The sequence below is a fragment of the Haliotis cracherodii genome, unplaced genomic scaffold (genome assembly GCF_022045235.1).
Source record: "Haliotis cracherodii isolate W230 unplaced genomic scaffold, xgHalCrac1.p SCAF_24, whole genome shotgun sequence".
Classification (NCBI taxonomy): Eukaryota; Metazoa; Mollusca; class Gastropoda; order Lepetellida; family Haliotidae; genus Haliotis; species Haliotis cracherodii.
In genome coordinates this window covers 3,856,853-3,875,500 of record NW_027266280.1, presented here as the reverse complement: position 1 = coordinate 3,875,500, position 18,648 = coordinate 3,856,853, and the positions used below count along the sequence as shown (strand labels likewise).

Genomic DNA, 18,648 nt, shown 5'->3' with positions numbered 1-18,648 from the left:
AAAATGCTCGAAATCCAACTTGATTCAGGGAAAACTGGTTCGGTCAGGTAGCTGGATAGGGGTAATTCCTGTACCGAAAGATACAAATGTTGTGGCACCGATTCCATGGTTCAGATGATAAGCTTTTTATAGCCTGTTGTGTATGTGTATAACGTAGCGTAGCTCTAAAACCAAACATGCCAAATTATATGACAACTGTCTGGCCATGGCCTTTTTTAACAAAGAGTCGGAATTTCTGACGTTGTCATGAATGTGTGTTTCTGCTGATGTGGCATGTCTTAGAACCAAAAATGTTCCATCGTTTCAGAACTGTTTCACATCAGATGGAGATTCAAAGTGTTTCAGTACAGTGATCGAAATAAGTGCCTGCCTGTAGGCCTGTGGCAGGTAGATATCGTGTCGGGCCGTGGTTTTAAATTTTGAAGGGTCCTTGTGGCCTTCAGTAAATTTACGTGTCGATGTATTTAGCACATTAAGCTGAAGTTTTTTTGTTTTTTTAAATAAGGGCCCGAAGAGTTAGGTCAGGGTTGCAGCTTCTAAAGACTTGTGGGTCGTTATGGCAGCCAGACAGTCTTTTGTTTACAAACATTGTTGTAGTATCCTGTGAGTGCAGGAAACGTCCAGTTTTATGACATTTTAATCATTGTGTGTGATACCAGTGACAATCGATATCTCAGACTGTGAACAATTGCCACACTCTCTACCTTGATTATTGTAGCGCATGGGCCCAGGGTATTTATCAGATGTTGGAGATATCATACCCTAGATAAGCGAGGATGACACTTTGAACTAGTACTTTAAACTGAGTCCCGTTAGGCAGTTGCTATGGTTACAGATATTCATGTTTTGCTATGAGCAAGAACAAGGGATGGATGTCATCTCATTTCTTTGTTGGTGCTTAACCTGTCTCATTAAAATCAACACTTGGTGCTCAGAAGCGACAGGATGTATAAAATGTTCACAAGAAGATAATACCAAGTTTTTTTTTCATTTGGAACTTCCCAGTATATTCATTTTTGACTGATTAAATCGTAAAGCTGATGTGACGTCCGATGGAGGTGTCTCATCAGAGATACAGATCCGATTTTAGTGAGATTACTGCTTTACAAAGTGTTGAAATATAATGACACTGTATGAAGACAAACTGTACAGTATAACCCTGTTAATCTGGACACCCCACTATGGCAGAATGTTGTTTTGTTTATAAGTCTGCGTTTCAGGATCTGGAAAGTAACTCATTTTCTATCCCACTTGGTTGTCCACAAAAGGAGTGTCCTCAAAAATTGGGTTCCACTGTAGAGTGTTTTTGTGTCAGCATGAGAACCAGCTAAAGTCCCATTCACTCAATCAGCTGTAAAAAACTCAATATATCAGGTATTGAAAATTATTAGGGAGAGAAGTTTGATGTCGACTTTTTTATTATGAGGAACACAATGTTTCAGAGTGTATGCCTACACCTTCATCAGGTGATGAGGGGCGGTCGGGTAGCCTAGTGGTTAAAGCGTTCACTCGTCACGCTGAAGACCCGGGTTCGATTCCTGACATGGGTACATTGTGTGAAGCCCATTTCCGGTGTCCCCTGCCGTGATATTACTGGAATATTGCCAAAAGCGGCGTAAAACCTCACTCACTCACTCATCAGATGATGAAGGAGTAAGCATATACTCTGAAACGTTGTGTTCCTCATGATAGAAGTTGACATCCATACATTCTCCTCCTTATGTGTATCACTTCCAAGACTTGAAAATTATTGTTTTAAAAAAAGTGTTTTTGTTCCCAAATGTTTTGTATCTGGACTTTTGATAGGGCTGAGTTTGTTGTTTTTGACAGTCCTATTATATGTTATTTATCATTGTTTATAGGCATGTATTGATATTGCGATATGTTGTTAATAGTGCTTTTACCTTTTAGCAATGAGCAGTGCAGCTCCTTTCACTGTTTGTCATACTTTGAGAACCATTCATTATTTATTGGATGCTTTTGTGATGCCCATATAATCATGCTGTTCTATGCACCAGACATTCTGCATGGAGGTACTCCTTGCCCAGCCGCAGGATGCTGCACCTGTAGTGTCCTGATGAATGGCGGCAGCTAGGAATAGTCTAAGGGTAATGCATTTGTAATAATCTCAACAATTTGGGATTAAACATTGATATAAACTTTCATGTGATTTAACCTTGTTTCCGACATTGATCATTTGATATTGTGGGAGATCCTTTGATTTTGTTTTCCATTTGACAAAAATAATTGTTCCAGAAAATACTGGCAAAAAATGGCTGATACATTATGTACAAGAATTAGATGCAGAATCCATCGTCTTTGATAAGAAATCTAAACGAAATGATGAAAAACTGCATTTTCTGTTTGTTTAATTTTATGCTTGTCATCAACTTTTGTTTGCAACAGCTTCTACCTGTGTTCCAGTTAGTCCTTTTTTGTAAGCTTTGGTCGTTAATGTTTTGTTGATTATATTTGTCTTGTATTTTTCTGTTATTCTAGTCATCTTGTTTGCATGTACACAATCTTCTTTATGGTGTAATCACAGATCATTAAGGGGAGGGAACTGGTTACAAGGGAGGTAACTGGTTGGCACCTGATGTGGAAGAGTTATTTCCCTTGCTTGGATGTTGTAATGTGTATGGAAATACCAGTTTGTTAGCAAGCCAGTTGTCTAACAGTTGGTATGTGTGAAGCAAGCAGTACTGAATAGTAAGAAAGATAGTGTCAGGTCTATGGAGTCCTGTGTATGGAAATTTTTTCATTCATGGCAGATGTCCACTTCCTTTATCTTAGGAAGTCATTTACACTTTACTATGGTACGGGTCAATTTTACCCTCACAGAGGTGATATTCCTGTAAAATCTAAAATTGGTAAACTAACCATGGTAAGATCAGCCACAATATGCCTCATAACTGGAAATGGAGTAGCCTAGTGGTTTAAGCGCTCTCTCACTCTTCTATCCGAAGACCCGTGTTCCTCCTCCTGATATTGCTTGAATATTGCTGAAAGCGGCATACTCAAACTCACCCACTTCAGATCTTAGAACCTGCCTCTGAACTAGTTCTTCAGGGAGTATGAACTTTACAACAGTATCGGATGTTTTTATACAACAAACCTTGGGACGTGTACTAAGAAAGTGTTATCCGAAATATAACATTTGTTAAACCTTGGGTCACCTTGAAAAGTTGCCGTAAACTCTCCTTTGACTGTTGTTAGTGACAGGATATTTTAGGTCACTGCTCCAAGACGTATAAAATGAGAAGAAGCCGGACAAGGTGTTTCAGGACACCCAGGGCCTTGTTCCAGAAAGTGATCTTAGCTTTTAAACTTTGTAACTCCCCAACTTACGACAATCATAGTGCAAAGATCACTTTGTGGAACGGTGCCCTGGCAGACACTTCATTTTTGTTTGTAATGCCAAGGTACTTGTTTTCCTGTTGTTTCCCCTGACACCGACTCTGATTTATTCTCAAATCCATGGATATTCCCTGTAAAGAATATAGATCTTATAGGTACCTATTCTTGTTGAAAGAGGCAGCTGAATGCATCGGGTGGTCAGGCTTAGTGACTTGGGTGATTTCAACCACATGGAAGGATGTTCATGATACTCATAAGGGGTGGTCGGGTAGCCTAATGGTTAAAGCATCACGCCAAAGACCCGGGTTCGAATCCCGACATGGGTACAATGTGTAAAGCCCATTTCTGGTGTCCCCCGCCGTGATATTGCTGGAATATTGCTAAAAGCGGCGTTAAACCATACTCACTCACTCATGATGCTCATCACGCTGGATTGTCTTGTCCAGACTCAATTTATTTACAGACCGTTGGAATATTGCTGAGTGCATCGTTAAATAACAAACAAAACAATGATTCTCATATAATTTAATCATGATTTAGATCACATCTTTTGGTTATCAGAAGAATGAGAAAAAGTATTTCTGTGAGAATATATTTGCTTGTCCTTTGTCAGTCAGATACACAGAATTATTTTATTTTGTTTCAACCTGCCAAACATTTTGGTGTGTCAGAAGTCTTTAAACAACATCATAATTAAAATTAGCTTGGAATGTTTGAGTAAATATTCTGCTGTTCATTGGGTGAAAGAAGGAGAATTCTATTCGAGAATGATTCAGGAATACCATACTTTATTGTGAGTGGAATTCAGCAGCAGATATTTAAATAAGCTTTTAACAACAGGCCAGAATGATCCCCATACTAGTTTCTTCAGTGAAGATCATTTTGGCAGAGACTGATTCAGAACTAAATGTTAATGACCTACTGATCAGAAAATGAAGCATATTCCAGATTGCCATGAATCAAGGGAAATAACTCTGTTTTATGCTGGTACCCTAGGCCCATGTGGTTGGTCATGTACAAAGCTTTAAACCATTTACTCCAAGTGTCGAGTAAAGAATCTAAAAAATGGCATCAATTTTAACTTGGTTTTATGATGGTTTGAATATGCTGTTTTTACAGTTTTGGTCATGTGTTCTGTTGTAATTCTTGGTCATTATGTTTATGCCTGTAAGTATAGCATATATATCACAAAGTACTTGTAGAATTTGACGTACTTACATCGTCAATACTGCGTGGTTTTGTACAGATCAACTTCCTCCATCACATGTGAATACATATGAATAGTTGTGACACATATCTTTTCAGTAAAATTATTAGTTGATGAACCTTCAATTTAGAGGTGTTGAACTTATAGTTGATGCCTGTAAATTTCATTCCCAACTGAATCTGAAAAAGAGAGGTATCAAATTGAAGTTTGAAACCTCTCCACTGAAAAAACAGAAGTTCTGCCATAGACTCAATACTGATGGCAGACCAATCAGGTTGCAGGATTCTAAAATGTCATGGTAGAATATCAAACGGGCCCTCCCCTTTGCCTGAATCTGAAGCAAGGCTGTGGCACGTGCGTTGTCCAGTGAGACACAATGGTATGTGTGCGAGGTATTCTGAGCATTGGTTGCTCTGAGAACTCACTTGATTCACCCTTGCTGGAACAAAGCCTTTGCTTCATTTGTTGGTTAAAACTAGAGCACCATCGCATGTCCGTTGTATGTATTCACAAGGGATGGAGGAACGTAGTGTATACAGACTTGTCAAGTGGTGACATTGACGGACTTAAAGCTTTGATCATCCTGATGTTACCATGTTTGTGATGAATGATATTGTCAGACATTTGACATGTTTTCATCCCATCATTAGAGTGAGTGTGTGATTTGTGATGATAGATGTCCACAATATATATATTGCCCTACAAAGTGTGTAGATGGTTTATTTTTGTAACCAGCAAACTAGACATATCAATTAAGAAGCTCATATGTTACTGATTTAACTAGTTGTTATGGACGTGACCACAATTCCTAACCATTTCATATGAGGTTTGTCCATTTTATTGTTAATGAAATAGGGCAGGTAACAGTATTAGGAATATTGTGAGTATTCCCATTTTGTGTAGGGCGAACCCTTCCGTTTTTGTTCATGATGATAATTGTATTGTGTGCAAAATAGTCCCTGATTGTGTGGAACTTCAGAGGATGGGGTGGTGTGCGAGAATTGGATTGTGTCCAGTAGTTGATTGTGTTGAGTATTGGATTGTGTTGAGGAAGGGATTGTGTTGAGAATTTGATTGTGTCCAGTTCTTGATTGTGTCGAGTATTGGATTGTGTTGAGGATGGGACTGTGTCAAGAATTGGATTGTGTTGAGGGTGGGATTCTGTCAAGAATTGGATTGTGTTGAGGATGGGATTCTGTCAAGAAATGGATTGTGTAAAAAGTTGGATTGTGTCAAGAGTTGGATTGTGTTGAGAGTTGGATTGTGTTGAGAGTTGGATTGTGTTGAGGTTTGAATTTCATCCTAGGAGGAATTGTGTCAAGTATTTCGTTTATGTTGAGTTTTGGATTGTGTCAAAGATAGGATGGGTCGAGAACTGGTTTATGTGGAGGTAGGGGTTTTGTTGAGAATGGGATTTTTAGAATTATATTGTGTTTAGGTTTGGATTTCATCTTAGGTCAAGTATTTCATTGTGTCTAGTTTTAGATTGTGTCAAGTATTGGATTGTGTTAAAGATGTGATTGTGTCGAAGATGGTATTTTATGGAGAGTGGAATTGTGCGAGAGATAGTTGTAAAGAGTGTTAAGATCCTTTTTGGGATGAGAATGTGATACCGGTTGGGGTAATTATAATGGATTGCATCAAAAGATGGAATCATATGGAGATTTGTGCTAAGGTTGGTTCCCTGTAAAGGGTAGAGTGATATCGAGGTTGGGCATTTTGGCAGATATCTGTACTGGTCATTTGGGCAGATATCTGTACTGGGCATTTGGGCAGATATCTGTACTGGTCATTTGGGCAGATATCTGTACTGGGCATTTGGGCAGATATCTGTACTGGGCATTTGGTATTTTAGATGATTGTGTCCTGAGAGCAGTCGGCAAAGTGTTGCCAGTGGGGTTAATACATGTGGATAGTGATGAGGCGATGGACGGATCTAGGGAAATGTTGGAAGGTGAAAGAGACTTTGTTGAGTTGGCTGAGGAACATTGTCACTATAACAAATTATTTGAAAGTCACTGTAAATGGGACTCAAAAACTTGGGGACATTTTGTACTGAAGATAGTGATGTTACCAAGGTCATACACGTCTGATGTTTCTGATGCTGATTGATACAACACTGAAGAGTTATGGTAACTTGAAAGTCTCGACATTTGTAGATCTGACAAGTGAGTGATCCACAAAATATAGCTCACCTGGACTTCATCCAGTTGTGTGCAGGTGATGGGGGACCTAGACATTGTCCAATGTGATCTTCTACCAGTTGCCATAAACATGATTTTGTCAGATTTCATATTTTGTCTATTGTTTGAATAATATCAAGGCATTAGTAACCGTGATAACTTAAGTGTAGATCAATTGAAAATCCTTATGGTGTTGGATGAAGCAGAAACGTCCTCTGTTTCTAATATCATTTTTATGTGTAATTAAGATAATGAGTTGCTAATTGTAAAATTTGGACAGTCAATCTTTGGTAAGTGTTTGTCTCTTGAACATTTTGTTACTTTTTTCATTATTCAAATCACGTTGAGCTCTTACTCATGTTTAGAAATTTGATCTTGAATATGTTAGTTATCCAGTTAAGATGGGCATTTATTTCATGTGTAGTACTTGATGCTAGGGTGAGACCTGTCCTGACTAAGTCACACACTGTGATGGGTTTTTGTTTTTGATATAAACACAACATCTATGAATATGCAGACTTACTAAAGTGCCAAATATTTGCATCAATGTCTGTGTTGACGTTTGTATGTTGGTTTTGCTTGTCCTTCGACAGGAGATGAATAGTGCTGATGTCTGATTTTAGTCTTCTAAATGTACAAAATGTGCTTTTAATCTCTATATGTTATTGACAGATGGAAACAAATTGCATCTAAATATATTTTAATATTTAAGAAATGTTGATTTTTTCCTCAAGTTTTTTAAAAAACATACATGTTCAGTATATACAGCTGTATCTGTGATTGTCCAGTATGTTTTATCTCCATTACATTCTGACAGAAACCCTTGACACATTCACCACCATAGCTTTGTTTTGGAAGGGAGTGACTTCACCATCTTATTCTCTCCCTATCTCCGTCTTTTTACAAAACTATACTCTTATATGAGTAACCCGTAAAGATCCGGGTAGAATAGGTCTTCAGCAACCCATGCTTGCCGTAAAGATCCGGGGTAGAATAGGTCTTCAGCAACCTGTGCTTGCCGTAAAGATCCGGGGTAAAACAGGTCTTCAGCAACCCATGCTTGCCGTAAAGATCCCGGATAGAATAGGTCTTCAGCAACCTGTGCTTGCCATAAAGATCCGAGTAGAATGGGTCTCCAGGAACCCGTGCTTGCCGTAAAGATCCAGGGTAGAATAGGTCTTCAACCCGTGCTTGCTGTAAAGATCCGGGGTAGAATAGGTTTTCAACCCATGCTTGCCGTAAAGATCCGGGGTAGAACAGGTCTTCAACCCATGCTTGCTGTATAGATCCGGGGTAGAATAGGTCTTCAGCAACCCATGCTTGCCTAATTGGTGACTATGCATGAAGAGGCGACTAACAGGGTCCGGTGGTCAGGTTCGCCGACTTGGTTGATGCATGTCATCGTATCCAATTTGCGTAGATCGATGCTCATATTAATTGACCCACGAAGACCTGGGTTAGAATAGGTCTTCAGAAACCCATGCTTGCTATAAAAGGCAACTATGCTTGTTGTATGAGGCGACTAACGGAATCGGGTTATGCATGTCATCGTATCCCAACTGCGTGGATCGATACTTATGATGTCAATCACTGGATTGTCTGGTCCAGACTCTATAATTTACAGACCGCCATCGAATTGCTGTAATATTGCTAAGTGCAGCATTAAACAACAAATAAATAAACAAAAATCATATCAATCACTGGATTGTCTGGTCCAGACCCAATTGTTTACAGACTGACAGTAAGACAACAAAAAACAAACGAAACACATGTGAGTAATTTGATAGATGGCTATTTATAGGATGAAGTCATTTGAATCAGGCTCCAAGCGAAGCCATGGTGATGAATGTCATTGGTCCAGGGTATCATGGGGTATGTGTCCTGTTTGGATGGAGATTTAACCCTGGAGAATCAGGTCGATGAAGCTGTCACTACTGTATGTATGATGTATGAATATATCGGAACCTATGACATAGCTTTAGAGATGCTTACCTGGTGTTTTCTAACATGTTTTCTTACACAGTGATCACAGTAATCCAGTTATCAATCTCACTAAAATCAAATGTTTTACACCATTACTTAACTCCCAGCGAGAAGATCTGAGGACTTACCTGATGACTGCTTCTAGGAAATGTGGAAAGTATAGGGGCACCATTGAAGGAAAACTTCATGTTCTGTGTGGGTTTCCTTTTGTTAAAATCCAAATTACTAAGGTGGAATCCTGAGTTGGAAAAGAAGCCATATTGTTTTGGAAACATAACATCAGATTGGCTCAAGAACCGACAATTCCTTTGTTTAGATCAGGCAGTTAAAGCTGATTGGCTGAAGAACCCACGTTTTCTTCATTAAGATTGGGCAGTCAAAATTTGCTGAAGCTGATTGGCTGAAGAACCCACGTTTTCTTTATTTAGATTATGCAGTCAGAGTTCGCTCAGCCTTTACCTGAGGTGCCCCTCTTTGAAGGAGTCCTCAGATCTTGATGCAGAGAGGTATTATGGGAGTAGAAGATCTGAGTTTAGTGGTTTTGTCCAGTTGTGGTTTTGCAGGTCCACATACATCTGTGTTTGGATGTATTTCAAGACGTTTTCTATATTTTGTTGTATTTATGTTCTTGTACTCATTAGATGCTCGTTTTGGTCACTCAAATAAATGTTGATTTTAAAATGGAGATGTTTGTTCGTTGTTTGGCACAGCAATTGCATTATTCTTGCTGTATGATGTAAGTCACCTGAAAATGATTGAGCCTCGGCTTGATCCAGTGATTGATAAATGACGAGAAAATTTTGTGTGTGCTAACCCGTGAAGTACTGACGATGTGGCGATGGAGGAACTAGTGTATACAAACACGTGACGTACTGACGATGTAGTGATGGAGGAACTAGTGTATACAAACCTGTGACGTACTGACGATGTGGTGATGGAGGAACTAGTGTATAGAAACCTGTGACGTACTGACTATGTAGTGATGGAGGAACTAGTGTATACAAACACGTGACGTACTGACGATGTGGTGATGGAGGAACTAGTGTATACAAACCTGTGATGTACTGACGATGTAGTGATGGAGGAACTAGTGTATACAAACCTGTGACGTACAGACGATGTGGTGATGGAGGAACTAGTGTATACAAACCTGTGACGTACTGACGATGTGGTGATGGAGGAACTAGTGTATACAAACCTGTGACGTACTGACGATGTGGTGATCGAGGAACTGGTGTATACAAACACGTGACGTACTGACGATGTGGTGATGGAGGAACTAGTGTATTCAAACATGTGACGTACTGACGATGTGGTGATGGAGGAACTAGTGTATACAAACACGTGACGTACTGACGATGTGGTGATGGAGGAACTAGTGTATACAAACACGTGACGTACTGACGATGTGGTGATGGAGGAACTAGTTTATACACACCTGTGACGCACTGACGATGTGGTGATGGAGGAACTAGTGTATACAAACCTGTGACGTACTGACGATGTGGTGATGGAGGAACTAATGTATACAAACACATGACGTACTGACGATGTGGTGATGGAGGAACTAGTGTATTCAAACACGTGACGTACTGACGATGTGGTGATGGAGGAACTAGTGTATACAAACACGTGACGTACTGACGATGTGGTGATGGAGGAACTAGTGTATACAAACACGTGACGTACTGACGATGTGGTGATGGAGGAACTAGTGTATACACACCTGTGACGCACTGACGATGTGGTGATGGAGGAACTAGTGTATACAAACACGTGACGTACTGACGATGTGGTGATGGAGGAACTACTTTATACAAACCTGTGACGTACTGACGATGTGGTGATGGAGGAACTAGTGTATACACACCTGTGACGTACTGACGATGTGGCGATTGAGGAACTAGTGTATACAAACACGTGATGTACTGACGATGTGGCGATGGAGGAACTAGTGTATACAAACCTGTGACGTACTGACGATGTGGTGACGGAGGGACCAGTGTATACAAACACGTGACGTACTGACGATGTGGTGATGGAGGAACCAGTGTATACAAACCTGTGACGTACTGACGATGGGGTGATGGAGGAACTAGTGTATACAAACACGTGACGTACTGACGATGTGGTGATGGAAGAACTAGTGTATACAAACCTGTGACGTACTGACGATGTGGTGATGGAGGAACTAGTGTATACAAACCTGTGACGTACTGACGATGTGGTGATGGAGGAACTAGTGTATACAAACCTGTGACGTACTGACGATGTGGTGATGGAGGAACTAGTGTATACAAACCTGTGACGTACTGACGATGTGGTGATGGAGGAACTAGTGTATACAAACCTGTGACGTACTGACGATGTGGTGATGGAGGAACTAGTGTATACAAACCTGTGATGTACTGACGATGTGGTGATGGAGGAACTAGTGTATACAAACCTTTGACGTACTGACGATGTGGTGATGGAGGAACTAGTGTATACAAACCTGTGACGTACTGACGATGTGGTGATGGAGGAACTAGTGTATACAAACACGTGACGTACTGACGATGTGGTGATGGAGGAACTAGTGTATACAAACATGTGACGTACTGACGATGTGGTGATGGAGGAACTAGTGTATACAAACCTGTGACGTACTGACGATGTGGTGATGGAGGAACTAGTGTATACAAACCTGTGACGTACTGACGATGTGGTGATGGAGGAACTAGTGTATACAAACCTGTGACGTACTGACGATGTGGTGATGGAGGAACTAGTGTATACAAACCTGTGACGTACAGACGATGTGGTGATGGAGGAACTAGTGTATACAAACCTGTGACGTACTGACGATGTGGCGATGGAGGAACTAGTGTATACAAACCTGTGACGTACTGACGATGTGGTGATGGAGGAACTAGTGTATACACACCTGTGGCGTACTGACGATGTGGTGATGGAGGAACTAGTGTATACAAACACGTGACGTACTGACGATGTGGTGATGGAGGAACTAGTGTATACAAACACATAACGTACTGACGATGTGGTGATGGAGGAACTAGTGTATACAAACACGTGACGTACTTATGATGTGGTGATGGAGGAGCTAGTGTATACAAACACATGACGTACTGACGATGTGGTGATGGAGGAACTAGTGTATACAGCCCGTGAAGAACTGATGATGTGGTGATGGAGGAACTAGTGTATACAAACACGTGACGTACTGACGATGTGGTGATGGAGGAACTAGTGTATACAATCACGTGAAGACTGACGATGTGGTGATGGAGGAACTAGTGTATACAAACACGTGACGTACTGACGATGTGGTGATGGAGGAACTAGTGTATACAAACACGTGACGTACTGACGATGTGGTGATGGAGGAACTAGTGTATACAAACACATAACGTACTTACGATGTGGTGATGGAGGAACTAGTGTATACAAACCTGTGACGTACTGACGATGTGGTGATGGAGGAACTAGTGTATACAAACCTGTGACGTACTGACGATGTAGTGATGGAGGAACTAGTGTATACAAACACGTGATGTACTGACGATGTGGTGATGGAGGAACTTGTGTATACAAACCTGTGACGTACTGACGATGTGGTGATGGAGGAACTAGTGTATACAAACCCGTGACGTACAGACGATGTGGTGATGGAGGAACTAGTGTATAGAAACCTGTGACGTACTGACGATGTGGTGATGGAGGAACTAGTGTATACAAACCCGTGACGTACTGACGATGTGGTGATGGAGGAACTAGTGTATACAAACACATGACGTACTGACGATGTGGTGATGGAGGAACAAGTGTATACAAACACGTGACGTACTGTCGATGTGATGATGGAGGAACTAGTGTATACAAACACGAGACGTACTGACGACGTGGTGATGGAGGAACTAGTGTATACAAACCTGTGACGTACTGACGATGTGGTGATGGAGGAACTAGTGTATACAAACCTGTGAAGTATTGAGTGTATACAAACCTGTGACGTACTGACGATGTGGTGATGGAGGAACTAGTGTATACAAACACATGACGCACTGACGATGTGGTGATGGAGGAACTAGTGTATACAAACACATGCCGTACTGACGATGTGGTGATGGAGGAACTAGTGTATACAATCACATGTACTGACGATGTGGTGATGGAGGAACTAGTGTCTACAAACACATGACGTACTGACGATGTAGTAATGGAGGAACTAGTGTATACAAACCTGTGACGTACTGACGATGTGGTGATGGAGGAACTAGTGAATACACACCTGTGACGTACTGACGATGTGGTGATGGAGGAACTAGTGTATACAAACCTGTGACGTACTGACGATGTGGTGATGGAGGAACTAGTGTATACACACCTGTGACGTACTGAGTGTATACAAACCTGTGACGTACTGACGATGTGGTGATGGAGGAACTAGTGTATACAAACACATGACGCACTGACGATGTAGTGATAGAGGAACTAGTGTATACATACCTGTGACGTACTGACGATGTGGTGATGGAGGAACTTGTGTATACAAACAAACCTGTGACGTACTGACGATGTAGTGATGGAGGAACTAGTGTATACAATCAAACCTGTGACGTACTGACGACGTAGTGATGGAGGAACTTGTGTATACAAACAAACCTGCGACGTACTGACGATGTGGTGATGGAGGAACTAGTGCATACAATCAAATCTGTGACGTACTGACGATGTGGTGATGGAGGAACTAGTGTATACAATCAAATCTGTGACGTACTGACGGTGTGGTGATGGAGGAACTAGTGTATACAATCAAATCTGTGACGTACTGACGATGTGGTGATGGAGGAACTAGTGTATACAATCAAATCTTTAACGTACTGACGATTCTCACTAATCTTTTTAAGCATCCTACGGCCAGAATACGTTTTGTTTGTTTCAAGGCATACTCGAGTCACACAATTGAACTTTAAACACTCATTATTTTCAGGCCAGCTCTATAACATTCGTTTATAACAAATTGGGCCAAAATAAGTATGTATGCGTTCTGTGATGGCGGTAGGGCTAGGATTTCCATCACTGGTTTAAAGTGACGTCTAGGTGTGTTTATTATGACTCAAATACGTGAGTATTCACAGCAGTCAAAAGTGAGCCAGTGTTTCTGAATCGGAAAGCAGCGATTATCGGAAAAAATATATTGGAAGCTAAGACAGGAAAACAACACACTGGGTAAATTAAATATTTATTGTAGAAATGCAAATGATATCGCTCAATACTTGATATTGACATGCACAGAATACCTTTTTCTTTCATCTAAAAGCCTTTGACAGATTGCCACACAGCTGTGCTTGTCTTCACTAACATCCTGCAATAAAGACACAAGACTTGTATCAGCTTTGAAAGCAAAGTGCATGTACATTATGAGGCTTTGATAAATATTGTAATTCATACGTGTATTATGAGACATGTATTGGATTGGAATGTAAGTCTCAACCTTGCCTGTATAACTGTCTTTCATAAATCAATGTGAGGTGCGGTGCAATGGGGTTTAACGTCGCTTTCAAGATTATTGCACTTATATAGCGACGTGTATTTGTGTGCGTGTGTGCGTGCGTGTGTGCGTGTGTGCGTGCGTGCTGGCTTGCACACGTGTCTGTGAGGCTACTTGTTCTAGTCTTATGTCGGTTGATAGTGCTAGCCCACTGAAATACATTGCCGCATTTTATTATATTTTGCAACGATGCGGGCTGGGGGATCGATTCACCCACCTCCCGCTCTTCGGGTAGACGCTGTCCATTTCACCACGGAGGTGTGTCAACACTCAAAGACAAAAAGAACTGTTATCATACATATTTATTGATATTTAATTCTATACTATATGGCTTTCCAAACTGAACAGTCTTCTAACAGTAGGTACAGTCAATCACTTGTTAAGTTTGTTTGTTGTTTAACGCCGCACTCAGCAATATTCCAGCTATATGACGGCGGTCTGTAAATAATCGAGTCTGAACCAGACAACCCAGTGATTGATATGAGCATCGATCCACGCAATTGGGAAACGATGACATGCATCAACCAAGTTAGCAAGTCAGCGAGTCTGACCACTGTTTTAGACAGACCAAGGTCTGGTTTAATTAGTAGTGAGATCAAAAAGAAATTCGCATCCCTAAGTTTCTCTCTCTCTCTCCCCCCAACACCCCACCCCCTTCAAGTGCTTAACATTTGTAATTAGGGATGTAATTAACCAGACATCTCACCCAACCTGTGTGGACAGCGCACACATGGATAACTCGTATTTGAAATAATGAATTACGCTATGAATGTTCAAAGAATAAGAAATAATTTTCCAATAATGTGCTTTCAAAATGACAAAGTAGAATATAATCACACCTAGTTTTGTGTTGGAGTATATTCAATATTATTGTATTAGAATTGAAACGCCATTGCACTTCTAGTGTGTTTTGTTATAGAGAGGGGCTTTTTGAGAGCCAAAAAATGTCAGAATATTCTTTTATTTTAATCAGAAGTGCAGAATACAGTGATAATAGATATAACTAATCACCAACGCCAGATAATGACTATTATCCGCCAAAACAGATTCCCTTGAGCGCATAGGCACATTATATGAATGGATCACTGAAAATCAATGATGACACCAGGTGTTCGTTGAAAGGGTAAGCAATTCCTCCACCCATCACTCGCACAATTTGTATAGATTAAGTAAGTGTTTGTTGCCGACGCTGCACAAATATACGGCTTTGAGAATACCAATTATAACAAAACCTATTTGCAATACAGGATGTCGCACGTTACATGACAAACACTCACAGTTTCCCTTTCTTGAAGACCAGTTTCTTGGTGGTGCGTTTTACATAGCAAGTCTGTCCCATGACATTGAAGTAAATCCAGCCTATGGTGTTGGCAGCCGTCTTCTCGGCTAAGCTGGAGGATCCAGACTTGGCGACATCTTTGAGGCAGGCGTGGAATATGTCGTCACAGCTGCAGTGTAGCCTGTAATATAAAATGTCACAACAAGCACGAAGTACTCATATCCCCTGCCAATATGACATGTCTTGTTGTGTGCAAGGCAAGAAATATTTACGGTTTTCAAGATCTGCTCTGGAAACGAGCACTACCGCCATTTTCAATCCAAGTCCAAGTCATTGCTATGGAGACTCGAAAAATTAATTTTTCAAAAATCCCAAACTATCAAAAGGCTCTCTGATGCATGTCCTTTTATCCCCATTGCGTGGATCCATGCTTATTATGTCAATCACTGGATTGTCTGGGCCAGACTCGATTATTTACAGACCGCCGTCATATAGCTGGAATATCGCTGAGTGCGGTTTTAAACAACAAACAAACAAACAAACAAACACATACCTTGTCCATGGTACCGGGATACAGAACGTTCCTTTACATTTCATGGATTTGACGATGTCGTATGCACAGTCGTTGTCGTGTGTGCGACAACAGCTGTCCGTCCTGGTGAGTGACCCCAGGTCATTGTAGCCACTGGCCGTGTTTCCGCCCCCACACCACTTTGTACCTGGGGCGGGGTGAGTGAGTGAGTTGGAGCAGTATTGCAGTTATATGTACCATGTGTTCTTTCAGCTGTATAACTGACTTGCCTTTGCATGTGTTTGTAATCGGTGACAAATCCTTTTTTCGAATACTTGGTATCATCACTATATGAGAGTTATTCACAAACACATGTTCATGATACAGTCGGAATCGTACATTAGACTGTTACGCTTATGGAAAAGAGTTTTGGAGTATATTTTAAGGTTTATGTTCATATGAAATCCGAGTGAGTGAGTGAGTTGGGTTTACGCTGCTTTTAACAGTATTCCAGTTATATCGCGGCGTGACACCTTAATGTGGGAGAAAAGCCAGAAGTGATGCAGGTCTCAGACGTTTACCACTTCGGTGAAACCCACGAGCACGGGTATGGTGCTGACAAACCTAGAAACAACTGGGCCACCCATGCCCCCGGATAAAAGCCAAAGTGATGTAGGTCTTCGACATTTACTACTTCAGTGAAACCTACGCGCAGTGGCGTAATGCTGACAAACCAAAACATGGTCTTGGCAATCCGGGATTCGAACCAATAGCACGTCAAAGGGACGCAACTCTTCATGGTATATAATAAATTTTGAAGGTATGGTTTGTATTCTACAATCACAGTTGTTTTACCATATTGAATGATATGTGGTTTTAAATGGCTGATATATAAATGCTCAGACAATAGCCATGTAAGCTACAAAGACTGGTGTGGGTGACTTAAGTTTTGCGTCAAGACGGAAACTAACAGAAAACATGGCCACGAGAGGGGCACAGGTCACCATGTCCCGAAATGATACAAGTGGTCACGATTGATATCCTACCTGGGTAGATTGTTGAGATGGACCACCTCTTGTGGCGGATGTTAGGGGTAGACCCACATGTGGTCAACATGTTCCTGAGACGCTCTGAACTGACCCGTTCCACGTCACCAGTCTGTGGAAGATCGCTGGAAGGGAAGATTTGTGTGTCTTAACCTGCGTACTTACTTTAGTTGACCTGCACACACCCACCTGAGCAACACGATCAGTGAGAGAGTGAGTGAGTGAGTTTGGATAACGCAGCTTTGAACAGTATTCCAGTCATATCACGGCGTCTCAGCCTTATGTGCTGGGAAAGGCAGAAGTTACGCACGTCTTAGACGTTTACAACTTTAGTGAAACCCACGAGCACGGTATGGCGCTGACAAACCTAGAAACATAATCGGGGCGAACTTGGATTCGAACCCACAATCCTAGATTTCTGGCGTGCCTCTCTGCACAGCGAATTGCGGCAACTGGGCCACCTGTGACCCTACGACTAGTGTAATCAACGAAACATTCTCTTTTTTTTTTGTAGCCCATGATATATCTGACAGTAGGAGTAGTAGACGTGACTGTAGATGTGTGAGTTGAAAGATTGTAGATGTGAGAGTAGATCTGGCTACAGATGTGAGAGGGAAGACGCAAGTCATTAAAGATGATGAGAATAGATGTGAGAATATTGTGAGAACAATATGTAAATGTTCGGGACAAGAAGACGTAGAAGATAGGGACATGCGCAGTACCTTGCATCAACCTTTGTGCAGGACAACTGCCCGGCATCTCGACAGATCCTCAAGACGGAGAGCCCATCTGACCAGTACGTTCCCCCTTCACACCCGAGACACCGAGACACGCACAAGACCACCACGACGGCAAAGACAGACTTCATCCTCCTCCAGGACCACTGACATGGACCCCAACACTGGACGTTAACTCGTCCTCGTCAGACTGAAGGTCGTGCTTGGTCAATTCATCACCCAGTCACAACAGCCACAGACGGAATACATCAACAGTTATGACTGATTGGCTCTGAAGGGATTGACCCCCTCCACGGTATTGTTCAGTCAAGGTCGGCTGGACGGGTTAGCACAACACCCTCCAGCTATCTGTCAACTGCGTCTCGCTTTTCGCAAGTCACTGGTTATCAAGGAACACTCGCTTTACACAAGTCACTGGTTATCAAGGAACACTCGCTTTACACAAGTCACTGGTTGTCAAGGAACACTCGCTTTACACAAGTCACTGGTTATCAAGGAACACTCGCTTGACACAAGTCACTGGTTGTCAAGGAACACTCGCTTTACACAAGTCACTGGTTACCAAAGAACACTCGCTTTACACTAGTCAATGGTTATCAAGGAACACTCGCTTGACACAAGTCACTAGTGATCAAGGAACACTCGCTTTACACAAGTCACTGGTTTTCAAGGAACACTCGCTTTACACAAGTCAATGGTTTTCAAGGAACACTCGCTTTACACAAGTCACTGGTTATCAAAGAACACTCGCTTTACACAAGTCACTTGTTATCAAGGAACACTTGCTTTAC

At 41.4% G+C, this 18,648-nt stretch overlaps 1 protein-coding gene across 1 annotated transcript; it reads right to left on the bottom strand.

The window, feature by feature from the left end:
• Positions 1-14,046: 14,046 nt before the first annotated feature.
• On the bottom strand, positions 14,047-17,988 carry LOC139472251 (phospholipase A2 phaiodactylipin-like). The gene is made up of 5 exons (XM_071254641.1): positions 17,843-17,988; positions 17,121-17,245; positions 16,117-16,282; positions 15,562-15,744; positions 14,047-14,098 (listed from the first exon to the last, which is right to left on the bottom strand). The coding sequence occupies exons 1-5, from the start codon at positions 17,986-17,988 to the stop codon at positions 14,047-14,049; spliced, it is 672 nt and encodes a 223-aa protein (XP_071110742.1).
• Positions 17,989-18,648: the final 660 nt, after the last annotated feature.

Coding starts and splice junctions, on each gene's coding strand:
- LOC139472251 (XM_071254641.1), bottom strand. CDS start 17,988: ATGAAGTCTGTCTTTGCCGTCGTGGTGGTCTTGTGCGTGTCTCGGTGT. Junction 17,246..17,842: donor TGCACAAAGGTTGATGCAAG/GTACTGCGCATG, acceptor CTTCCCTTCCAG/CGATCTTCCACAGACTGGTG. Junction 14,099..15,561: donor GTCTTCAAGAAAGGGAAACT/GTGAGTGTTTGT, acceptor TCTTTATTGCAG/GATGTTAGTGAAGACAAGCA.